General features: G+C 45.2%; 1 protein-coding gene across 4 annotated transcripts in view; it reads right to left on the bottom strand.

The window, feature by feature from the left end:
- The window catches only part of CLIP2 (CAP-Gly domain containing linker protein 2), an 82396-nt gene extending 56082 nt beyond the window's left edge, over positions 1-26314 (bottom strand). Inside the window, exons 1-2 of one of the 4 annotated variants that reach the window (XM_069791475.1) lie at positions 26050-26314; positions 9777-9998 (exon numbers count right to left, since the gene is read on the bottom strand). In XM_069791475.1, the coding sequence (XP_069647576.1) occupies positions 9777-9888 (112 nt within the window). In that variant the 5' untranslated portion in view covers positions 9889-9998; positions 26050-26314. Of the gene's footprint in view, positions 1-9776; positions 9999-10184; positions 10326-10407; positions 10827-26049 lie in introns of those variants that run through there. The other 3 variants (XM_069791478.1, XM_069791476.1, XM_069791477.1) reach the window with 3 other exon arrangements.
- Positions 26315-26938: the final 624 nt, after the last annotated feature.

The following is a 26938-nucleotide window of genomic DNA, read 5'->3' as shown; positions in this document are numbered from 1 at the left end:
GACTTTAGTCAATGAAAAGGACTACGGGAAGCAGTGTCAGAGAGGGAAGCTGCTGCTCCTGGTGCCAGGACCGGGAGGGCAAAAGGCCAGAAAAACTTGCTGGCCAGGATAACTATTCCACTTTCACCTCTGACTCACAGGATGACATGCAGCAAGACCTAGTTCTCTTAAATTGTCTGGTGTGTAAAACACGGATAATACTGACCTACCTCACAGCCCCAGGCTTCACAGGTGGTGGTGAAGCATTTGGAGTGTCTAAACAGAGAGGTTTCATATGTGCATAGCAGGTTTATAATTACAGAAAGTGAGAATGACTTACAGCTTGCACTTGGTAGGAATTCATAAAGCAGCTTGGGAACACTCTTGTAGCAGCAGTTAACTCCTGCATAACACTGCCCTGCAAATTAGAGCACTAGTACGCTAGATCACACAAATTAATTCCTGAATTTTCAGTGCATGTTCAGTTTTTAAGAGGTACTCGTGGCAAAGTTCATCGCTGCATTCCTCCGCAACCATTTAAAATCTCCATGCACAAATATTTCCTTTCTCACAAAGAATTCTGTAGGGAAGACCATGCGAGTAAAGCGCTCTGCTGCATCCTCCGGGCCATCCATGACCCGGACACAGCACACAGGACACACATTTACTGTGCTGGAAACAGCATTGCCAAAACAGTCACATTTTGTAGTAGAGACCATCAACTGTGTTCTAAATGGAGTTGCTGAAGTCTCAGCCCAATTTTGACAACTTTTATTATTTTATAGTAAGCATTGTGATACATGCCATTTATCTTAGAGACCTCACTACCGCATAAAAAACAATTTCTCTCTTTTAAGGGGATATTACTTTCTAGCATCTGTATAAAAAAAAAAGTAAATATCCTACTGAACCCAAAATAAATAGAGAAAAATATCTGTATTCTAAATATTTTAAGGCTTTTGTGGAGACCAATTCACCTATTTAACTGCTTGCAAGGAGGATGCTTACATGCAGGGTCAGTGTGCAACAGTCAGATCCAACCAATAGCCAATACTATGTAGCAACAGTCTGATGTCACTGTAATCCTGTGGAGTCTCATCCCAAATCCATCTATGCCAAAGGGAATCTCTCCTTTGATTTCAATGAATATTGGCTCAGGCTGCTAATGATTAATCTGCTTTTGCAGGATCAGATCAATTGTTCAAGGCAGAACACGTGAGAGCAGATTCTGCCCCAAAGCTGCACCCTTACTCTGATGGGTGTAACCACAAGCATTCTGATATTACTGCAGACTTACACCAGCCCAGCTGAATAGGATTTGGTTCATTATAGTCAAACCACCATAAGCTGAACATCTGTGGGAAGCAGATTTTCTTTCCCTGCTGTTCTGCAAGGAGCTACAGACAGAGCGAGCAGGAGGGCGTCTGACCTCCATATGCCTTCAGCGTGTGCTCGCATCTCATTCTACGAGTGCACTGAATATTAAGGATTAACTATATCAAATCCTTCTAAGAGCATCTAATGATTAAGACAATTAAAATCAGACTCCCAGTTGTCTCTAGATGTCACCTGTAAAGCTGATTAAATCAAGATTGATTCAATGCCCTTTTATATTGCTTAGAATGCATCAAACCACTTCTCCTTGGGAGATGAATGCTGCCAAAGGTCCTTTCCCTCTTCAAGAGGGGAACCACCACCTCCAACACCCCCGCCTAGAAACCTCAGTACAAAATGTATTTCAAACTGCAGGATGGCAGACAGAGTAGCTCATGAAAGGGACGTGTGAGCTGAATACAAGCCCTATGCAAATAGTCAAACGGTTGGTCCACAACCACACCAGAAAACATTTGGCTTCTGGATACGCAGTGGGGATTAGAAGCAAATCTGCAGGGTCTCACAAGAACATCAGCATCCACAAGCAAGTGGATTTGTACAGTGATGTGACCTACATGCAGGGCACTTCAGTCACCCCACAGCAGCGATGAACAAACACGCTCAAGCTCTAACAATCACTCAGCAAAGCTGCTCCAGTGGTTGTCACAGCTCCTACGCCTCAGCTGCACTGACCGTCAGCCAGCATGGTTCCGCTCCCAGCCTCACTTCTTCACTTGAGCTGTACATCAATCCTAAATCAGCAAACCAGCAACTCTCATTTGCAGTTTTTTCCTGTACAGCCCTTGAAAACATACTCTTGTTTTCTTCCAGATATCTGATAACTTCTTGAACAGATGACTGTCTGTGTCTATGTGGATACTGTAGCTCTTACCGCTAATTGATAGATAATCTGCTGATACTGTAGCAGTCAGAGGCATTTGAGTAACACACACTCGTTGGCACCTTGTCCTCCCAGTTCCCCTAGGAACAGAACATGCCGTGTACACAGACCCGTTAAGATAAAGCAAGACCTAATCAAACTTCACAGACACCGATGATGCATTTCCAGCAACAATCACTAATCTGACTCAAGGAATATCCATTCCCACTTGCAGCATGGATTTAATTGAGGACAGCGCTCAGATGGCAGCTGACAATACCTATTGCTCCGTGAGGGCTGAAGCAAAACAGCAAAAACAAACGTTTGCTAGAAATAATAGCAGCCTCTGGCCCCACAATGTGGGGTCTTTTCTCTCAATTCGCCAATGCACAACACCCCAAGTTAATATTAATCAAGAGCCACAAAGCCTTTGAATAGACAAGAATTAGCTCCCTATGTCTGTGCCAGTCAATCAGCTGCTCAGGACACTACAACCCCATTTCTTTTGTTTCAGACAAAACAGTAGTTTAGTGTCTTTCATATTTATTTGGGAATGAGAATTAATAGATTGATACAAAACCAGGCAGCCTCAACACTCTTTCTTGCAGCTTTATAAAAAAAGCCTGTGTTAAGACACTGCCAAACCATCAATGATTACCTGAGAGTAACCTGCCCAAGCTCTCTCTTATTACCGAGGCATGAATTCCTCATCAAGGACACCCTCCCTCCCTCTGTTTTACTGAAAAATAATCCTGGAGGCAACAGAAATTACTTCTTCTTGCTATACATCCAGCCAATTTACTCCAACAAAATCCTGAGAAAATTGAGGGGTGAACAACTGATTTCCAAGTTAATTTACCAAGGTGTTGCTGTTAACCCTGTTGCAGGTAAATAAAAAGGAACAAAGATTTCCCACTGAGGAAGGTAAGAGCAAGGCACTAATCCTACAGAGGAGCAAAGGCAGTGGTGAGATTTAGACCCCTCCAGCAGAATTCATACAGGTATAGCTCATTAATGATGGGGCCTAGATGTACAAAGAGACTTATCCATATAGAATTGCTGAGTCTCTGAAACTAGAAGCAGTCCTCAGAAGATAACTGCATTTCTAGAAAACAAATCAGAAAATAAATTTAACTCCCTCCCAGGAGACTCAAACCCAAATTCAACCCTGATAAAAACATTATGCCACACAATTTTCAAAGGAAACCTCCTTTAATTGTGAAGAGGGACCTGGGATGTAACCCACGGAGTCCAGTCTGTCCAACCCTCTGTTGGCCTCTTCTTATTCTCCTATGCTAGGAGTGATTGATCACATTCAGGCTGGAGTGACAGCTCTGATCACGCATGCCCCCTAACACAAACTCAGTGACTGCACCCAGCAAACCCCGTCCCAGCTGCTGCCTGAACAACATGAAGCTCACCCCCTCAGCACAGCAGTAACTATCCCCCAGGACGTAACCAGCGTCAGCCGATTAGCAACCAGAAACCAAGCACAACTACCTACCCCAATAACTACCACAGCTCAGGCTTATAAAACCCTCATTACATCATATTTAGTTTAATTACCCTGTGGAGCCAGTCATCTAGTGCTCTTTAACAGCCCTGCGAGCACTCCAGTCTACTTTGCTTTTATTTTTAGTGAACAAAAGTGTCATACAGTGTTTGCAAAAGCAGACATTATGCCAGCAAATATTAATAGTTCTGTGCCCTTATTTTTCATCAAAAATAACGTACATACACTTATATGAAAATGAAAAGGCATTCCCAGGCTCCTGGCAATGCTGTATAGCTTAGCTATCAAAGTATAGTTTTTGGCAATAAAACTGGGCACCTGCTGAAAAACAGTTTTGATACTCGTAGCCATGCCTAAATATGATATTCAGGTCAGATACTTGCACCTGCCCATTCAGAAAGACAGGATCCATCCGTAAAATTCAAGATCTAGGCTGGATTCAGACTGGATGCATTTAAGTCTCAGAAAATATAACAGGTTCGGGCTTTTTTGCCTCCAGCGCTGAAGTCCCAGTGTTGCCCAGCTCCATCTGCAAATACAAATTTTCCTTTTTTTCCTTCCCCTTTTGCCAGAAGTCTTTAATTAGAGAAGAGATTTAAGAACCATAAAAAGCACTGTAAATGAACGCCAGAGCCAGCTGACAGCAAAATGCAGTGTGAAAGGCAAGACTTTCTCCTCTAACCAAGTTACTCTGATGCTGCTCTGAGCAGACAAAAACCACTCTGAAATGTGAACATTTCCCTTCCCAGCGGCTTTCACCTGTTCCACCAGCTGGGAGGGCTGTGTGGACCCATTCATCATAGCTTCCATTCTCTCCATCTTGCAACTCCAGGCAAAAGCAGGCTTTTCCAGGAGGAGGGTGGGAGAGAAACCAAGACATATGAGCTTTGCAAGTAACAAGAAATCCAAACATTATATTGAGCCCTTTACCAGTGACCCACACCTTTTGCACAGAAACCTCTCTTGCTCATGGGGTTGAGAGCAGTAACTTTCTTTACTTGAAGCACGGGAAATAAGCCAACGCATTTGTGGGAAATCCTCTCCTGAGACAGCTAGAGATGAATATTCAGTCTGGTTTTAAGGAAAATAGTTACCACAAAGCAGCAGAACTTATTTTTTTCCATTGTTGCAGCTTTATGGGAGAGAAGGGAGGGGGATAGTCATCATGGTCACCACTCATCAAAGCTAATGTTTTCCAAGAATTCACCAGTCCCCCACTGACTTTCAGTGGAAGTGACCGTTTCAGCTCTCAAAAAAACCCAACCCCAAAACCAAAACCCAACAAACAAAAACACCAAACCCCACCCACAAGAAGCCAATGCATCTAACCCAGAATATCACCACAAAAAGCCCTTATACCTCATGGGTCTTTGCATCAGCTCAGGTAGGAGACACAATAACTCTCCACTCTAGGAAAGTTCAAAGAGGACACTCCAAGAGCTGGTAGGAAACAGGGGCTCTGAATAAGTTTTCAGGGAAAATAACTCTGATATTCTGAGCCAGCTTGACACACATGCTATGACTACATCATATTTGGTCTCTATAGAAACCTACAGCCATGAATTGTGAAATTACATATACAGGCACACACAGCATCTTACATCTGCATCGAGCCTCTGTCCTGTTACGTAAGATGTGAGCTGTCAAGATTACATGGAAATGTTTAACAGGGTACAGCTCCACTGCCTGGGAAAGGAAGAGAGATGAGAGATGGATGAGACACACTTGACTTTCTACAAAAGAATATGAACAGAGCGCTGGGGAAAAGAGAAAGTAGAAATCAAAGCACCTTTGTGTATTCCAGACTAAGAATAAAGGAAAGTACATCTGCTTACACTTTTGCAGACAAGACTGATCAGCTTATGGGAAGGTAGGAGGAAGAAAGTGTGAAGCTTTTCAAAATTCATTTGTATCTAATGGCTCTCTGACAACTCTCAGGTACAACTGGAGAATGAGAACCTTCTTTTGACACCCAGTCTGGAAGATATAACCTCAATGTGGGGTCTTTCTGAGCCACCCCCAGGCTACCAGAGCCAAGAGACAGCTCAGAGCCAACAGACTGTACATTGTTGCAGTTTAATTCTGTGCTTCATTAGATTATGGTTTTCTTCTGCAACTGTATTTTGAGCTTTTGAGATTTCTGTCTTCCCCCAAAGTAGCAAATTCATAGAGATCAATGTTGCAGCTCTGTATTTTGTAATCCAAACCACACTGGTTTTCTTCCATCAAGCTGCAGGGCTCAGGTGGTTCACCAAATGCCCAAGAAAATGGAGAAATCTCTTTTGGCATTTCTGGCAAGAGACAGGTAAGTGTGGAGGCAACACATGAGTTCAGAAAAATCCAGTGCACTCAGATCCCCCTGGAGTCAGGCAAACCCTGACAGTCTCCTAGGAAAGACTCTCATTGCACAGACACGGTTCACAGAGCTCACGGAAACATTCAAAGACAGCACAGAGCAGAGCTCATGGTTTCTGCAGGGCTTCTCTAATGCCTCACATGCAGCCTCCTTCATGCGAGTTTTTAAGACCTGATGTAAAGCTTGGTATCTTTAGAGGAGCTTTCCATCCCAGCAGACACCTGATACATCACATGAAAGCACTTTCCTGGACAGTGACAGAAGAGGAAAGAAAAGCAGAAAAAGCCCTTTGCAGTATTGACATTAAATACACAAAAGAAAATTGTTTTCAGCCTCTTCATCTCTCCCATTGTCCCTCTGTACATTAGAAAGGCTCCAACGCCATGACACTGGGGAAAGCACTCAGTACTGACTGCACACTAGCAGATCTAACAGCCCTCAGGCTGGCATATAGTTACCTCCTCTTGATAAAGTTGGGTTATCAGTACTGCTGTGAATTAACAGCAGTGATGCACTTAGAGGCCAGAGTTTGAGTGATGCAGGTTAGCAAGACAGAAGGGTGAGGATGGGGCAAAGCTCCATCACCCTCCAATGGCCCAGACCTGATTAATCCCAGGAAAGGTAATGAAATCCAATCTCCATGGCCATCTACCACCAGATCCTTTGGCTGCAGGCATCCTCAAAGTTTACGTCAGTGCCTGCTGTGGTTAGGATTTTAATGATGTGGACACTTGGCTCTGAAATAGAATTAAACCACTTTGACAGTAAAAAGAATATTTTCTCTTGGAGTTTTTCCTTGCCAAAGGCTGAATCTCACACTTGTCTGTGCTGCGGCTGGGCCCCACAGCCAGCACAGATGCTGCCACTCTCAGAAAGGGGCACATAGGCAAGTCAACAGGATTTTGGGATGCATGCTTTGCTCACCACTTCAGATTGGAAAGGAGAGGAGCAGGAGGCAGCGAGGGGCTGGCCAGGCCTTTGCAGGAAGAAGAGCAGGTACAGGCCACACATAGACACAGCAGTAGCTCTTGTGCAGGATACGGAGCAAGATGATGATGCTAGGGATGACGTCAAAGATGATGCTACAAGCCCTATCGCAGCTATCCACCTAGCACACACTGGGTAAACAGCCCCGTTGTGCTCTGTTCTCACCTTCCAGGTAGGAACAGCTCAGTGCTGTCATTGCTCCAGCAGCTTTGCAACTCCCGAAAGCCCCCTGCACCATCCTGAGAGGCAGAGGAGCAGCAGTGCAGCTCACAGCACAGTGATTGCACGGTACCAACCCACCATCCCAAGACTTCTCCCTATCTCCATACACACATTTTTCCAGGAACAAAACTCATTTTAGAACTTCTCAGGCAAAGGTAAAACTCAGTTTGGTGCAGATTCTGCCCACGCTCAGCTGGCTTTGCTACACATCTATCACAGTGACAGATGGTTATAGCTCAACAAGGCACAAAGAAGCTCCAGCAAACAAGTGCTGCATTCAGCCGAAAGGCTGCATCAGACCCCCGTGCTTACTATCAGTGCTGACTAACTCTTTCATACTGCAACACACGCACCGACTGTGTTTGCCGAGACGCCTCTGTGCAAAGCCTCCAAGGGGAAGACAGGCCTCGGATCCTCTCCCTCGTTTTGGGTTTTGATTTTTTTTTTTTTTTTTTTTTAAGTGATAAAAATCAACTGAAAATAACTCTACACTGCACTGCAATTATAATCCAGCATGAAGCACCTTGAGAGATTCACAGCTGGTAGCTAAACAGTCACTTCAGTAGAGTCCTTCAAGTTCACTTCTCTGTGCTAGGAGAAACTAGGGGGAAATACAGAAACAGGTCTAGGGGATAACTTCAAAATAAACAGCCTAACCTATAAACCTTATACTAAGAATTTCCTTTATCAATTTGTGCTTCTCTCTAGCAAACAAATATAAAGCAGACTTCAGTATCTTTGATTTGGATACTAAATTAAGAAATTAAGTCTTTCTAATATCAAAACCCACTCAAACACAGAAAAGTGCAATTCAAATGTTTATCTGTACATCTAGGGCCAAGTCCTCAGGCAAAGAGCAGTGTTGCTCCATTCCCTACAATGCTGTATTACACCAAAGGATCTGGAACTCAGCCCATGATCTCATGCAGCGACGGGCCCCTCAAACGAGACCTTGCACATGTGCAAAAAGCCAAGTTAAAACTATGGCTTTTACAATACTGTTCAAGGAAAGAATTTACAGAGTGGGAGAGATGATACATACACCATCAATCACTGAAAGAAGAGAAAGCTCAGCTGAAGAAATCCATGAGCAAAGCAGAGCCCCTGATGTGTAACAATGGAGCAGAGCCAGGGTCTCTCAGCAGCAAGCAGGGTCTTTGCATGGAAGTCCTGTGCAGAGGTTGTGCCTGAAGCACCCTCTCAGTGGAGGGTGTTCATGGGACAATGACACATGCCCCAGCACAAGAGAAACTTCAGAGAGATGGGGGGTTTTGTTTGTTTTATTTAAATAACTGACACTTCTGCATTACTCTGACAAGAGATAGCGTTGTCTGGTGACCCTCATTTTTGCAGTATCATTATCACAGGCTAATTTGTCATAGTATGCTAAAGCAAATTTTGTCCAATATAATCCCCTATACTAAAAATGTTGTCTGACAGGTACAAGGCTTTGCTGCTTCTGCCAAACACTACGTATTTTTGGACTGGAACATACAGAAAGGTAGCCAGGCACGTGGGCAGTGGCCTGAATTATTATGGGACAAGAGATTGACAGACCTCAACAAGCAACATTCTCAAATGAAAGTGTAATATACTGAACATACAAGTGATTGATAAGATATAGATCATCCTGATGCTTTTCCCCAGAACCAAGAGGAAAGCCTTTGTTAAAAAAGTGAAACAAAAAACATTACATAAACTTGCACCTTGAATATTTGCTAAATTATATCTGTCATGATTTAACCCCAGCCAGCAATAAAATATCTAATAAAAAAAAAACCAAACAAAAAACAACCCAGCAGTCAAAGCAGCCAGAAAAATGAGTCCTAAGCAAAACACATCTCAAATGTTTTTGAAGTGTTAATTATACTGCATAACGGCAGTCTGTATAGCTTATGTATACACTGGCTATAGACCAACAGACAGTAAAGTGTGTGTACATATGTCTAGGTAAATCGTTATTCAAATCCCAGTGCTTCAAATGATTCTGTTCAAACAAAGGCGCTAATTTGAGGTAATCAGCAGAGAACAAATCACCTTAAGTGCCTGGTTCCTACTCTTGCATTATCACAGGCAGAAGCAATGGCTATAGGACAGTGTTTAAGAAGGTCATGGGTGAGGTTCCTATCTGCCTAATTGTTACCAGCTCTTCAAATGTCAGTGTCTGTACAGGTATGCATACGCAAACAAGCAAGACAGGAGGCAGCACCTCTCTCCGTCAGCCCTAAACATAAAAGGATCCATCTGTCTCCCACCCACTCCACAACCTGCCTAGTTTATGCATTAGTTGGGAGGGAGAGGCCATTTACTCACCCCATTACACTTATATTGATTGTGAGCATGCAGCAAAACACGTACAGACAGGGAATTTTAGGTCTTACTGAACACTGGCACCACAAGGCCTTTGCCTTTAAGCCAGGTAATCACCTGGGTCAGCTCATGTCCCTGCCAAATCAAGTCCTTACCTTCTTTTGAACCAGTGGTGACGGCAGCTGCGGTGGTCCCTGATGCCCGTCCCACCGGGCTGGAGTGCTTCCCAGCCCTGCCAGGGATTTTAAGTCCACTTGGCTTCAGCATGTTTGCTGTCTCATGTATCTCAGGCTTGTATTGCAAATGTCTCAAAGAGCTGTCCTGGTATCACCATTCAGGCTTCTCGATGATGGACCTCTTCTTCCATTGTCACACACCTGGGAGAACAGAGCACAAAAAAATCAGACAGAGAGCACCAAACAGGCTGCCAGAAAGCAGTGCCCAGCTCCCTCCTCACAGCCCTAGGAGAGTCAGGATCTTTCATTTCTTCTCCTGTAAAACAAGGCTGATTATTTCCTTCATCTCCCATCTCAATGTTCTTTCCCCCAATCTCACAGTCTCACTTTAACCCTGGAGTCCTGGACCAAAGCTGAAACCTCCTAGAACCACCAAACAAGAATTTAAATTCAGTTTGGGATTTGAGCAACTGAAATTGTTGACTGGTTTTAAGTTCTAAAGTCTCAGTTCATGCATCAGCCACGACCCGGTTCTGCTGTCAGAGCCCTTACCAAAGGCACACTACCAACCCTCAGCACTAGACCTTTGGTGCATGGCCCCCATTCTCACCAGACTTCAGGGCAGCATCTCCAAATTGACAGGAGGAGGAAGGAGGAGGCCAGTGTCTGAGATGGGGCTTGCGGCTCCTTTCCTTAAAGACAAATCCAAAACCTTGTTACAAAAAAAGGGCACCTGACCCCATGGATTTGCAGTAAGACTGAAAAAAACCCCAACAAACCAACCCCAAACCTTTCTGAAACCTAAGCATGACTGTACCAACTACTCATTAGTGAAGTCACATAATCCTTCCCTACGCCATTCCCTTCCCAGTAGGCAAACGGAATAAAACCAATAAAACCTCCAAATTCCTTGCAAGGATGTTGCATTAACAAGCACACAACTCCTCAAGCAAAAAGTTTTATGACAATAAAAGAAAAATAAAGGAAATGACTAAGTTGCTTAAAAAAAATGCAAAAACAGTCCTAATGGATAAAGAAAAACAATCAAAAAATTGAGACTATCAGCTAAAAGGAAGCTAAGGCGGGCTGACTGAGCAGGCTGGGATGCAGAGGGAAGAAGGTGGTGACAGAGCAAGCCAGGGACAACGCCAACATAACGGCAAAGGGAATTGCAAGGAGAGCAAACCACGGACCAGCCAGAAGCCAGGGGACAGCCAGACCTCCTTCCTGAGCCAAGGAAGGAGGTAGCCTGCTGCAGGCAGCACTCCGGAGAATTAATGTAGCAAAGATTTACAGATGCTGCGAGGGGGGAATTGCAATAGCGGGGACGGGAAGTGATTAAGGCATGAGTAAGGATTTCAACACAGGCTGGGTCAGAGTGAGGGGAGGGTTGGCAGGGCTCCAGGGAAAGCTGCAAGCAGACACAGGAGGAGGAAAAACCGCAAGGAGAATTCCAAAACTGTATTCGTGAGGGGTCACAAATATCTGAGACACCAAAGAGTGTTTCAGCAGTAAGAGTCAGTCATCCCACACCGGCTTAGAGAGACAAAGAAAGGAGGGATCAGCAGAGACAGCCTGGGGAGGGAGCCCGAGTGAAAACCCAAGGGATCAAGCCCTGTCTCTTCCCCACGTCCCCCACAAAGGATGTCCAACACCTGGGGTGGCTTCAGATACCTGCAGACAGCACCAACTGGGACTATTTAGCTTACACAGAAGTCAGGGTTATTTATGAGAAGTGGGATGCTCAGATCACATCACCAGCAACAGGAACAATGGACAAGAGCAAGCAGTTCTTGTTAAGCAAGAGAGAAAACAGCCTTCCTGCGACAGAGCCAGAGAGGACCAGATGCTGTCACAGAGCTGGACAGGAGGCTGCGGTTTCCAGCTCTGTTTAGCATAAAACAAGGAGACAAGTAACAGAATCTGGAAGTGAGAAACATTGATCAGCCTGGTTCCTCCTATCTGTCAAGCCATCAGACATCTCCCTTCCACCCACTCCATCTCATATGACATATTTCGCCCCAGGCTAGCTTTGATTTTACAGAGCAACTGGATTTCTAGCACTTCTGCTGGCAGGTGATGTGGTCTACCAAGAGATCTCACCCCATCTCTATCACCTTCAACCTGAAGGTTTGCTCTCTTTACAAGATACCCTTACTCCTAGATTTACACATCTCATCGCCCAGTCCTACCATTTGGTTACATGGTTTGATGCTGTACTTGAGATTAAACAAGCTGGAGATGCTATTTCTTCCAGATAAAACATGGCTGGTTGAGTCCACAATCAGGAATGTAGATGGGGGAAGGATAAAAAGAATTTAAGCAGGAAAGGGTGCCAGAAGAATAAAAATATTTTACAGTTTTTCAGGCCTCTGTTAGAGGGATTCTCTGGATCCCTAACTTTGCAGTGAGAACCACATAAGCTTTAGGGAGACAGTGAATTTAGTCCGTTCCTCTATTTTGCTGCTCATCTATGAGGAGACAGGGAACTTCAGTTCATTCTCCCTCCACTACTCATTATCCCTGAAGATAGCTGGCCACACAAGTCACAGGATATTGTGATATTCTGCTCCTTCCCAGGATGACTGGATTTTATTTTTATGCAGGGGGAGAGAAATAAGAGGAAGTGCATTCCCACTGCATGAAGATTTCTGCCAGAAACCTTTATGCAAACACATTTGCTTTCAACATACTAATGCTGAAAAACAAACGAACTCCACAGGCTGCTAATTAAGCCACCCTCCAAACAGATAGCTTCTTTTACCCTGAAATACAATCACCACAATTAGTTCACAGCCACACTCACTGGGGTCTCCACGCCACATACCACATTCCAAGAACTTCCGAAACATCACCCTGCATCACAGCCAGACACCCCTTGCCCAGCTATGCTCACCGCATGTAGCTTCACAGGGAAGTCTGATGGGGGCTAACTCACATATCTGAAGTGTCATTCTCGTCTCCATCAGCTGCAGACTGACCAAAGCCAGGAAACAGGGGTGACTGCCTTAGCGTGTACCCACACACTCATTATCACACAGGGAAATGAGGATGAACTTGAGTAAATTTTACTGTAAATGCAGCTTGTTAGAAATACATAGATAAAAATAGGTGCCTGGGACATTTTTAAAGAAGCCTATGCCTGCTGCTAGGGACAGATACTCCTTCTCTGTCACTAGTTTCTCCCCTACTTCTACATAAAAATATATGAGCAGATTTTTAGGAAGCTCTGAAAGCCAAGCATGGAGCTCTTCCGAATTACACTATTAGGTCATCTTCACCACCCAGAGCAATGCTGCCCTAAGCCATCCAAGTCCCACATTAGCTCCCAAGTGATGCAGCTTTTGTGCTGCAGAAATATCCTTGGCCTGGGACATAGGCCAGTATCTCCACAGGGCACTGCCCTTCTCCATTAGAGATAACAACTTGCCCTGATAACAAATTGTACCCTCAGCATCCCAACAGGCTCTATTAACAGAAACCTTCCGAAAAGTCTGTTTCCAGCAGTAAATGCTGAACACAGGCAAATATGATGCTGTACGTGGCATAAGAAACACATGAGTCATTTTCTCTTTCCTACTCCCTATATTACCTGCCCAAGCTGTAAGCTTTGCCTTCCTGTATAACTTTATGGAAATGCGATTTTTTTCCAGACACACCGTAAAAAAAAAAAACAACATCTGCCCCTGTGGATACTCCAGGGCCACCAGCTCTGCTTATTTTGTTTTTCTTCCTTTTCCAAGATGACACAGATTACAAGGATTTTCTAGATCTCTGCTAGATTCTTCCTGTAGTTTCTTCATACTGGGATGAATGGTTCTGTCTGTTCCCACAATCAAGGAAAGCATCCCAGGAATGCACAATATGAAAGCCTGCTGCAAATGACCAAAATATTCTGTTCTCCATTCTTCCACCAGAAAAGGGGACAGCTGGATCTGAGTCACCTAGGCTTAGATTCAAAAAGGGGAACAGTTCTAAACTAAGTGCAGATGTACATCCAAAAAATACCTTTCACCAGGAGCAACATATCTGGATATGCAAGTATCCACAATGTTGGCCAGGCATCAGAACAGCACACATTAAAAACAGAGAAACAATTGGAGGTGCTTAGACTTCAGTTATTTCTCAAATGTGGCAGAGGAACAACACAAAACAAGGGTTGGTAGCAAAAGCCTTTGTCAGTCTTGGCAATACAGCTTATCTGTAAGTTTCTCTGCTTCATCCATCCCTCCTACCCTCAACAAGGCACATTAGTACTTGCTTGCCACATGAAATACCATCCCATTCAAGATGGACGTAAGCAACAAAGCAGACTCCCAGATTCAGCACACTCCCCAGAAGAAAGCCCTCATGGGCATATGCCAATCTAAGGCTCTGTTCACCTCGACATATTGAGTGAAACAACTGCAAGACACTGGAACAGGTTTCCAGACACCAGATTGAGTTGGCCTGAATCCCATCCTGTGCCTGGTGCTTCCTTCTGGATGGATCTAGATGTAAGAAGAGTTTACCCAACATGAAACCCTAGGCAAGGTACAGGGATGTCGTTCTGAATGCAGACCCAAGTGGAATTTAGACCAGCTGTATCTGAACACTGCTGTAACAGCTAGGTATATACAATATTTTGTGCGGAAACATCTCCTTATTTCTTAAAATTAAATACATAGCTAAAAAAGCGAGTACCAAAATTTAGGTTTCTAATTTTTTGAATTTGGAAATCCACACAGAAGAAATTAAATTTGAAGTTTGCAGTCAGTTGTGTGCACACCTTTTCAGGGCAAGGGGCCCATAAAAAAAGGTAAAGAACAGTATCTAGTTATCAGACTGAAGGAAATCAAGGTTATCATGTTATACGGAAGGTTAATGATAAACAAAGACAATGCAGAGCAGCAGTAAAACACTTTTTTTTTTTTTTAAACAAATTTGGCTCATACAAATAATCTTTGACTTCAAAGACAACTATTTGGATAGTTTGCACAATAAAGTCTGTTTTTCCCTACTCCCATCTAAGATAATCTTTTGAGAAGCAATTGTTTGTGCCATTATTTAAAACACTATGCCAGCTTCCCTCATGTTCATACTAAGGATGAGGAACACCAGGGCTTGGGATGCAGCCCTACGGCAGCACATCTGCAAGCAGAGTTTCAGCCATTTTTAGAGCATCGTAAGATGCGGTGGTGTGCCTGAATCTGCACAAAGACTTTTGCATTAGTAATAAAGACACAGCCTGGAAAGACCAGGAATTCTGTCTGCAGCTGCTCTGACAATGTAATAACAGTGACTCTATATGGAGTAATAGAAAGTGCATTTTACGCCTGCAAGGTAAAGCCCCATCCTCTACAGGAAAGAGAAACAATCCCACATGCTGCCACACAATGTGTAGCTGGGGATGGTCCAACAGCACCTTGGTTTCGACACATCCTTTGCGCACACATTCAGGAGAGTTAAACATAAAAGCAGGAACTTAATTTTCTACCCAAGTTCTGGGTTTGTATTTCAGAAAGAGCACAGGGCCTCAAAGAGGTCTCTGGGTTTGGTCCCCTACCCTCTGTCATTCAAGAACCTCTGGGACTCCAGGCAAGACTGAACTTACCTTAGCACAGCCCAAGAACAACCCCTGCTCCCCATGAGACCTACAACTGCCTGTTGCAGCAATTCATTCTTGCACGTGTCGCACTCCCCATGCAAAATCTCCCACAGAAAACAGCATTACTGCCTGCAGAAGACTTCAGCATCAGGCACTGTAAATGTTGAAAATAATACCTGAAACCCATCATCTCCCTGAAAACAAACTGCTAGTGAAGAACTTCATCCACTGAACGCTGGAGGAGCTCTTCACTCACTTCCACAATAAGCATACAGAATAAAGGCAAAAAGCGTTCAGTGTCTGGTATTTATTTATTAGGCCGTATACAAAACCTTTACTGGCCTAAAGATACTGGTTTTTTTTTTTAAGTTATGTAAAATTATTTCATTTCTTATTTCTGAGCATTTGGTTGCATCCACTTTATATTTCCAAGCTTTTCTGCACCTTTCCGATGCCCAGGAAAATGAGATCTTCATGCAATAAAGCTCCATCTCCTAGAGTAGTTACTCTAGGATACATTACTGCCCAACTGACCACATGCCAGAGGCAAGGACAGGTAAAGATTTGATGTCCCAGGCTCACAACCCCACAACACCAGCCATACTGCAAAGACAGGCTAGGGATTTTATGAACAGAATTTTGCCTTGAAATCAAATGCGAAGGCCATATTCAAACCACTCAGTCTTCTGCGAAAGGGACAGGAAATGAATCCGATCAACACAGAGACAGGATCTGATAAAGCCAAACTGCAGCTTTGCTAATAGAGACAGAGATTATGCTGACAAGAAAGGGCAATTTTATCTTTTAATTCCTTAAGATGTTCCATCCAATCCAAGGTAATCATACCATTGCCTTCTCACTTCTCCGATTAGTTACTCTTTCCAACAAGCAATCAGAAACCCATTTCTGAAGCACAAGGCATATTAGGACTAAATCCTTTCACTTAATTGAAGTATAGGGGAAATAAGAGGCGCTCATTCTTAATTAAGGTCAGACTCCTCTCCCAAGAAAACCTTTCCTTCTCCCATAGAGGGAATGGAGGAGGTAAAGTACTACAGGAATGAAAGAAAGGAGCGTATTGCCTTCAGTTACACACATCGAAAACCGGGGGATCCCAGTATCCTGTCAGCCTTAAGGCTTTTTCTCCCTTGCAGTTGAAGAATTCACACAGATTCTTCAGCCATAAAACTCTGTTGTTACTATGTAGTGGCTCTTACGTGTCTGAAAGGTTAATCTCTAAAAAAGCCTGTGTTTAGTCTTCTCACTCAAATTTTGTAATAATTAGCGCAGAATGCAAAGGGAAAGCCTAGAGGCCTTTTATTTAAAAACTTAGATTTTTTTTTTTTTTTAAGCTAATGCTAACCACTATGATAGACTACTCACCTTGTGATTTAGTTATAAACAATGCTTACTAAAGGAAGAATGTGCAAAAACATCCCATTGCACTCTAACTAAAAACCACAATGCAAAACCTAAGGCAAAGTGGGGGAGAAAAAAAAAAACAACAAAGGACATTCAAGGAAGTCATCATATACAAACTGGGGAGTAATTATGGGCTTGCTGATGAGCTCACACTCCCCATGCTGGCAAAACACCTACTGAAGACTGACACAGTAGACAGCAACAATTCTGCACTAATTGCAGAGCAAAACTAGCTCTAATTTGTGGGAAACATCCTGGGGATGGTCTTCGATCCACATCAGTTTCTGCTTCCTGGAGTTAAGCCCTGGGGCAGGGGACAGTGTCCCTACAGAAATATACAGGGGCAGGACACCAAAATTGCACAGCTCACATGGGAAGGGAACAGAATATGCAGAGATTTCAGAACTGCTGTCGTCCAGGTAATTCAGACTTGATCCAATGGCTACTCAGTTCCGTAGAAGGTTTCTCTACAATTCAAGGGGCTCTGATAAAATCCAAGTTTCCTATTCACAGAAAGCATTATTTGTCATAAGCACTATCTGGAAAAGAAACATGAGGAGAGCAGGCAGAGTGCAGGAAAGACAATGATACATGATAAACGTATTCCATTATAATGGCTTGATATTTTACTATTGGAGAAACAAATTCTTCAATTAAATATGAGCTATACAATAACTCAGCCACGCTACGCACCCTGTGCAGAGCTGCAGAAGGATCTGAAGTTTTGGAATTTCCTGGCTTTTGACTGCTTGATTTAATGTAGCATTAAAGTTCACCCTGGCACTTAATCTGTTATTCACTGGAGCTCAGGCTAACATATGGATCTTGATTTGTGCACTTCTGTAATCTAACCTCTGCCCTGGACTTTGATTATGAAACAAAAACAGGACCCAGGTCCCTCCTGCCTCGATTTCTTCCCACTTTTTTTTTTTTTTTTTTTTTTTTTTTTTTACAACCTACACCTGCAATGAAGGCTTCTTCACAGGCCAGCCTTGGTTTGTAGACTGTAACTGAAAGGCTGGAGCAACACAAATTGGAAACAACTGCTCTTGCAAGTTTCTTCTCTCACTCTTCACACATTTAAGTTTTTTGAAACTAGGAATTTTGTTTTCATTTGCAGTGCAGTGTTATGACAGCCTGTCTGATTGCAGTTCAGCTGTACCAGTTTAAACTTGCAGATGATTTGGTTAAAAGCAAAGAAAACAAGAGTGGAATGCAACATGTTTCTGGTGTAATAGAAAATACCTTGGGACACATTGGGCTTGCCACTGAAGCCCCACTAATGCCGCCCAGTATCTACACACACCCTCAAGCGCACTAGGAAAAGACACCATGTTAATGCAATCACACATTTAATGCAATCTGGTATGCAGTGGAGACCTGGTCATTACAGCAGGAACAAGAGCAAACCCTTGCTCCAGGCCATTGGTACCGTAGGTGTAACATCTAGTACAGAAACCCACTCCAAAGAACCCTGATGCAAACAATGTCACGTGAAGGGAAAATTGATCCTGCCTCTTCACAAGGTGCTGAAACTTCAGGCAGGGATGCAGGATAGGAAGGGCCTACCCTGCACCTGATGCAACCCCTTTCATTTAGTTACAAAACCACCTTGCAAGATTTTTCATTCCTACACTTCAGCAGTGCTAGTTTCAGCCTCTGCTGGCTGGGAACCCCCCCCACCAGTTGCCAGTCCAGATTTATTCAAGCCAACCTTCTGCCCACATACCTACTCTGCCCTTTGCACAAGTCTGACACTCTCCCATTGTGTCCAACCCCCACAAGACAGCTTTGCCCTTTCTCCGCCTTCACTATATCATTTTGAACAAGCAATGCTCTCCTTTGAGAGGTCCCGAGATAGAGACTCACCATTTCCTGGTTCATCTTAGGAGACCTTCTCTAAACCTCCACCACTTGAATTCAGTCTGTTTTAGACATGGGCAACCCAAAACACATGCTGCCTCCCAGGCGATGTCTCACCAGGCCTTGGACAAACTCTATGCCAAATACTATGAGCTAACATCATCTCATTCCTTCAAACAAAGCACTGTTCCCAAAAGCTGAAAGAATAACCAACCCACCTTCACACTCTGACTGTTAAGAGTAAGCTGAGATACAACAGGAGGTAAGCTGAAAAGCAAATCCAGACCACTATCTCACAGTTGAAATGCAGCACTGACAGCCAGGACTCCTGCTTTCTTCTTCCACAGTGGTCAGTAATCTCCTTGCCACATGAAGAGGGATGATAATGGTACCAAGCTCGCAAACAGAGGGGTGGTAGACCTGGAGAGTTACACCACTGGTACCTACTGAATGATCTAAGATCACCAAACTAAAGATGGTAGGAAAGAGCAAACCCACCCTCTCTCCGGAGCACCAAGGCACTGCGTAAGCCCCATCCCCTCTACCCACGCTCATCCTCCTTCCCATCGCTGTGCTGGCAGCAGCGGAGCGATGTTGGCCACAGTTGTTCCCTGGAGCACCCTCCTCCCTGCCGATTCACCAGCCTGCACTCAGCCTCCCACTTAAGAAGCTGACCTCTGGGCTACGTACATTAATTGCTGCTTTCTGCTGAGCCTCTCTACAAATACTGTGATTTTGCCAGACCTCAGCTGACACCGACACATCTACACAGCTCCCACCATAACCAGTGGTGGAGACGGAGAGGCCAGTAATCTAGAAAGTTTGCTTTCAGCCAGTACACGTTAATCATGGAGTTTCCTACTTTATCACCTGCAACCCCAATACAAAGATGCTCAGAAAAGCCAGTACAAGAAGGAATATGTCTCTTATTCAAATTACATCCCTATCAATGACCAAACCATAAAAATTTTGGCAAGTTATATCAAACTGGATCTTATCTGTCAACACCATTACATTATCCCTTCCTGCTTCATGGTTCCTTTCACCCACACCTTACCTTCTGCCTTGCAGAGGCCGTCATTTACTTTGGATTGCACCATGTGTAGAGAAGCAGATGCCAGCTCAAAGCCTCTAGGCACTCAGCAACACACTAAGCCACAACAGCACCATAGTATGGCTACCTTGCATGTCATATCAGAGGAGGTTAGAGATCACCGTTTCTAGGGGGTAAAAAAAGAAAACACCATCCTACACAGTCAAATTGCAAAGCAGGCGTGGAGACTGAACATGCTCGGTGTGCTGCCCGTGCTCCAGCAGGACCTGTTGGGCTGGCTAGGACAAGAGAGCCTGTCACAACACAGGCTGTGCACATCTGGGAAAGGCTGTCAATCCTAGCCTCCTCCAGCAGCAACAGAGAGCTGTACTGCTCCACAGCCTAGCTCTAACCAGCACCTCCACCTATACGCAACCCTGCCATCGGGAAGCACTCATACAGCACTGCTTGACGTGTAGATCCCAGCAGCCAAAAGGAACAGGTCTGGCTAGATGGATCAGTGCAAAAAATGGGATTTAACGTTTCATATCTTTGGAGATAAGAGTGATGCTGATGGGATGAACCCAGCCTGCATGCAGGTAGGCAGGACAGATGGATCAACCCACCACACTCCTGGAGTACCACAGCACTACATGTTCTAGTCAGAGCTTTAGAGCCACCACATGTCCCTAGCTGCTCCTTCACTTCTTACAGAAACGGGTTGTGTCTATACTGCAAATGTCATTAATCTCTCCTCCAATGCAGGCAAGACCACAATCATGATTTTGTACAGACATCAGGATATAATCTCATCTAGCCAAGCAAGTATAAAGCAGTTACAAGCAGCAGCCTGAGTACATTATAATGCAGAGCGCTGGCATGACATCTCTAACACAGACTGGTCCCGTTTCAACCAAAAAGAAAGAGCAAAAACCAAATTGTCACTCTCCTAACAAAGGCAATCAATGTTTCCAGCACCCTAAGGCAGAGTATATAAAGCACTCCATAAACCTGACCCATATGATGACCCAAAAGCACCATTTGACTTTGACATTTCCATGTTAGTGTGCTGGAAGTGCTCCCGCACCTTCCTACCATCTAGCCAATGTGCTTCAAGGGGGAATTCAGAGATAAAAACAAAAAAAATGCCTGTAGATGCTTTGGAGACACCAAGATTAAGCTCACAGGAGGCATTGCTTATTGCCAGTATCATTTACTAGAAATATATATAAATATACATATAAACTTAAATTTTTCCTACGGAAGAGATTCAGCAAGTTCAAAAAGCTATTTCATAGATCCCAGTAAAAGCCTACATATATTGACATGTAAAATATGAACTGGGTAAGGCAAAACAGCTTCCTCTGCCTCAGCAGCATATTCCTCACAAGCCTGCCTTTTTGTGCCATATTGCCCATCATTAAATAGCCATTAGGAATGGCTGGCAGATTGGTCATCAGCTAGAACGTCCTAAACTTACCAGCTGGGAAACAGAAGTCCAGAGGAAAAAAAAAAAAGCACTTATTCAAGGTTGCAGACCGACCTACTCTAGTTTGCATGGTAAGAATCTCAGTTATAAAACAAGAAACTATATGCCAAATATAGCTAAGGAGCAGACTTTAATCACCAGGACAGGCTTCACACGGAGGGCTGACAGGAGCCACTGAGGTAGTATAGCACACAATATATGACAGCTAAATATGAGGCTAAAAAGTCTATTAAATACATCTCATGACATAAGTGCCTCTCCACATCTTCCAGGAGAGGCCTCTTTTTCCAGGGAGGTTTGTTCCCCAGCCAGGACAGCCTCTGCATCCAGGGGATGTGCTTGCAGGTCATGAATGGGAGTATTTGCAAGGGATGGGAAAGTGCTGTTTGTTTCAACAGGCAGCTGCTTTTTGCGCCTGTCAGGATTACTGAAAAGTTTCCAGCACTAATTGGTGGACACAGAATTTTTCAGAGCATGATGCAACAAATAAAGGGGGGAGGAATATGTCAAAGGAGGAAAAAGAACAGACCAGCCTGAGAAAGCCTTTGTTAGTGACTATGCCAGAAGTTGGTGCCTTGGTTTGGAAGCCTTCCTCTGCCTCTCCATAAGAAGTTCATGCTGCAAAAGAAATTGTGCTGTTTTTGTCAATGAAACACTTGTACTTGTACTTGTCCTTTCTACAGTAACAGGTAGACACACAAAGTGACAATGACAACAAATACAAAGGGGAAGACACATACTATGCAGTTCTAACTACAACATCAGTTCAAACTGAGTTAGACTGTCCAGAGAGGCTGCAGAAACTCCCTCATTGCCCATGCTATTCTTTAAAAAAATAAAATAAAATAAAAATATCAATCTTCAAACCTCTGCCTTGAACAACACAGATGAAGACAGACCTAATCTGGAACAGACAGATGGATCAGATGACCTCTTGAAGTTTCTGCCACCCCAAAGTTTCAGGAAATCCTTTCCATATAACCAGCATCCATGTAGCCTTTACTACACAACGCAAGTTATTCACCAAAATAAAACAGGATTCATTTTGACCAAGAGCTCTGGCACAAGCAATACAATTTTATTTGCATTATCTTTTTAAAGGAACAGCGTGAGCGAACACAGGAGAGGTATTAAAAAGCACCAAAAAGTAATTAAAGAGTTCCGAGATCCAAATATCCAACATCCACATAGCATTTCATTCACAGACCTCAAAGGAGGTCAGAACTGCATCACCCATTTTGTACCCAAGAGAAACAGAAGCAAAAGATTTTTTCCAAGACTACTCAAAAAACAGTGCTAGAGAATAGTTGCCTGACTCTATTAGGCATCACTATCTCTCTGAATATCCAACACATCAAAGGACTTGGAAGTCTTTCAGAAGTGTTTGTTATAGATACAGAGTATAAATACTTTTCAAAGATAATCATTTAGCTTTCCCAGGCACAAATGGAGTTATCAAGGGAGTCAACATCAGACTTCAGAGCATTAACTCTTAAAATAAACCAAACAAAATTCAGATTCCCGTTGTGCTTCAGCACAGACGGGGATGAAGAGATGGGGACTTTATTGCTGGCTCAGAACCCACAGCAGGGCATTTCACTAGTCTCTGCCACATTTCTCTACAACTGTCCAGGTGGGTAAACACTAGATAATAAAAATAAATCACTGAAAGAAAAGTAACACCTAATTTTCATGCCAATTCAAGCCAGCATCATATTTTATTCTATCATACTGAAGGAAAAAAATTTAAACTGTGACAACAAAATATGACAATGCTTGGGTTTATTTCTTCACACATCTTTCTTTGCTTATGCTGCATCTGAAACAATCGTGGCTATTTGATAGACACGGTTTCACTCACTTAAAGGGAGATAACAAAACCATTGCCACTGCACGGGAATGATTTCCAAAAAGTCTGATGCAGAAATATTGTGGGTTTGGGGTTTTTTTTAATGGGGTTTCTTTGGGTTTGGGGGGGTTTTTTTGGTTTTTTGTGGTTTTGGTTTTTCGGACGGTAGGGTTTTTTTTTTTTTTTCTTTTTCAGGAATAGCAGTAAGTATCAGTTTAAGGTGCCAGACTCGGTCACATGCAATGAAGTCATTTTTCCACTGGTAGCTACAGCAAGAGCTACTGCACAATAATGTAAGAGCAAGAAATTAAATCCAGCTACAAGGAAAGTGAATTTGATTTGTTGAACTGCAGTGCCTAACAGGACAAAGTACAAAAGACAAACACAGCACACAGGGTCCTCTGAGCAGAGCAGGGGGAAATGCTCTGAGAGCACGGTGGTACTGCAGAAAGAGACTTTGTGCATCAATGCCCTAACAGACTTCTGTGATTCTCTGTCAGCATCAGCCAGAGAGATGAGAGCTTTCACACAGGACAGAAGGACGGCTGCATGGAAAAGGCAGGACTAAAACAGGACTCAGGAAGACCAAGTCCAATTCCTCTCTCTAACCTGGGCTCCTGGAGTGACCTTGGACAGTACGTCATCTTTATTCAGCAACTTACCTAATTTGGTTCTTTTAGAAAACTGACCAGTAAAAGAAAGCCCCAGTCTTGCTGCCGTCTGACATCACCAGTACTACCAGCCAAGGTGCCCTGCCAGGCAAACAGGACCTGAAATTCTACCATAAATATCATGAGAACAGTGATAAAAGAACAACAGCCAGAGATTGTTGGCTGTCTTTAACTCAGCAATAGAGCAACAGAAAAAAAATGCTTTCTCGCCCCATGTCAGCAACTGCCTTGGTCATTCTTGTGCTCAGTCCCCTTGGGAGATGGAGGGGGAAAACAGGTCACAAGATATCTATTTTTCATAAACATCTTCTATAAGTATCTCTATAAATACCTACACATCCCTCTATAAATAAGACCATAGCAGTGTCTTAACGTAGGTTAGCAACAACTCGTGTTCAGGTCTAGCTACCTGTACCCGGGCTTTCCTAGAGCTTTAAAAGTCAGTATATAAACCTTGCCATGCATTGTATACACTCTGCAAAGTGGTATCAACACCATGTATCTGGGGGATGCGACTTACTTTATCTATTTTTCTCGTCGTCACCAAAAATATGACACCCCCCACCCTCAACCCCCCCCAAAATTATTCATTTCCCCGAGTTTCACAGATAGAGGAAACATTTTGATAAATAAAACCAGCAACCTTAGTCAGGAGGTGGAATCCGTGCCCTTACCCATTTTAACCACCCAGTAACACAAGGGAAGAAGAACTAGCATGCATACCCTTACATAACTGCATCCCTTGACACTGGAAAATCCCCCTTTGGGTTCTTCATCGTTTCCTCTGCCAGAGCAAAAGCACAAGGGGGGAGAGAAAGAGGAAATGCACCAGGAACTGCTACATGCTGGAGTAAATTATGGCAGCCTCCAAGGCTGGAGGTGGCAGGAAGCCAAGCAGAAGAGGAGCACATACCAACCCTTGGCCTCAGTAGATAATCCAGTCCATACTTATCCTAAAAGCATCTCCTGAAACACACAGGTTTTCCCTTAATTGAAGGCAGGACCCACACATGAGCACTCCTGAGATGATAGACTGGTTCCAGCACAGCTTCTCCCCGACATGCCTGTAATGGCTGGTGCTAACATTTTAACTTGTGGCTTGTCTCAGAGCTGAGCCTTTGAAGCCCTGTAGTCTCAGTGATTTCTGGCAGGCACAGTGACAGCTTTTCGTGAGAACACAGCATTCCAAATTTATCTGTGTCCACACACAGACCAATTCTACTCAAACTGCAAGTCACCCTCAAGGAAACACTTCTAGCCAACAGTAACCGAAGGGCTGGTGAAACCTGACATCTATTCCAGCAGGATGAGTTCCTGAGGCAAGGTTTGCAGGCCTATGAGACTGACGCTCAATAGAGCGGCAAATAACAGTCGGTGCTGACACAGTGCTTTGTCTCCCAGCACTTCCCAAACGCCGTTGCAGCCTGCCTGGATGCCCTGGAGATAACAACGCGTGCCTCTGCCTCCATCCCTGGATGCTTCCCCAGAGAGACCATTTGCTGTTCTGTATCAGGAGATGGAAGGGGCAGAGACCTGCTCGGTCTGTCCTGCCACCCACAACCTGAGCAGCGTGCGAATGCCAGCAGCCCGACCCAGTTGGGCCTGCCTCTGAAACGCACCTCCTCGCTACAGACAAAAAACCCCCATCAAATCCCGCAGTATGTAGTTAACGTCGATACTTGGATCATTCAAGAACAAAAATCCAGAGAGGAGACCGAGCCCAGCGAGCGGTCCAGCTTCCCGGAGACAAAAGAAAATTTTCCTCCCGTTTCAAAACAGAAACTCGCTCCGCACCGAGCCACCGATGCTGACACCCGCTCTGATCTCCATCCTCCCAGCACCAGACCCCCGCTTCTCCGGCTGCTCCCACCCCGAGCCGTTTGCTGTGACCCACCGGCTGCCTTTACCACCAAACCCACACCCACCCGCGGAGGTGCGGGGCCGGGCTGTAGCCCCGTCTGGGCGCCCGGGTGGGTGTGAGTGTGCAGGTGGGCGTGCACCGGGCCGGGCGGACCCCACCGCCGCCCACTCCCACCCGAGCCCCCTCCCCACCGGCCGGTGGGTGCCCCGCTCCTGCCCGCGGAGGCAACGGGGGCGGGGGGGGGGCGGCGGCGGGAGCGGCACCCCTCCTCACACGGAACGCGGCCCACGACAAGGACGGTGCCTTCCCTCCCCCGACCAAGGACGACGCTTTACCGCGGCCGAGCCGCCACCGCTGACAGCTCCGCGGAGCCCGCTCCCCCCGGGCTCTTCCCGCACCCGCTCCCCTCATCCCCTCCTTTGTTGCCGGCGCGGCGCGGGCTGGCGGAGGCGCTCCCCCCGCGCCGCCCCCCCTTACCCTCTCGCAGCCCGCCGGGGAGCGGAACCGGAGCCGCCGCAGGCTGCACAGCCCCTGGCAGGCGGCCGCCGTGCCACTCCCTGGGCGGCCGCGGCGGAGCCCAGCCGGGAAGGAGGGAGCCGGGCGGGCGGCCCGGGTTGGCGGAGGAGGATGCTGGAGGAGGAGGATGGGGCCGGCAGCGCGGCCCCCTCCCTCCTCCCGGCCGCCGCCGCCGCCGCCTGCGGGTGCTGCGGGGGCACGGCCGGGCCCTGCGGCCCGCGCGAACAAAGGGGGCGGCCCGGGGCCGCCCCGCGCCGAAATCCTCCTGGTTGGCGGACCCCGCCGCCGCCGGAAGCCGGGTGGGAGGGTGGAAACGCAGCGCCGAGGCTCCTCCTGGTTGCCCGCAGCCCTTAGCGCTCGTTCCGTCAAAAAAAGAAATAATCGTGAAGTTCACCTTCTGCTCGGCTGAGATGCGGCCTCCCTTCCTCGCAGCTCCGGGTCTGGTCTGGTCCCTGGAAAGGAGGAGCTCTCCAACCACACCTGAATTCACGTGGTAGCGAGCTGGGTCGATGCGAGAAGGGCAGGAGGAGTTGGCAGTGCTTCCTGGAAAAAAAGGAGAGAGCCCTAATTACCAGGGATTTTCTGGGGAATGCAGCAAAGAGAAAGCACCTGCAGCCTTGCAAACTCGTTCATTCAAAGCCAGGAAGGGCGGGCTGAGCTGATAATCGTCACTCTCTGCTGACAGCTCCCAGAGATGTAACTGGGCTGACATTAGATGGAGATGTAACGGTGCAGGGTCGTAGCTAGTGCCCGTGCCCCGAGATAGCATCTTTAATTCAGACAGGAGTGGGAGTGCTTCGTACAAGGGCCACAACTGTAGCCATCGCGCTTTACTAGTTCTACAGATGGC

The sequence above is a fragment of the Haliaeetus albicilla genome, chromosome 9, assembly GCF_947461875.1.
Source record: "Haliaeetus albicilla chromosome 9, bHalAlb1.1, whole genome shotgun sequence".
NCBI classification, from domain to species: domain Eukaryota; kingdom Metazoa; phylum Chordata; class Aves; order Accipitriformes; family Accipitridae; genus Haliaeetus; species Haliaeetus albicilla.
This window is presented reverse-complemented; position numbering and strand designations above follow the sequence as displayed.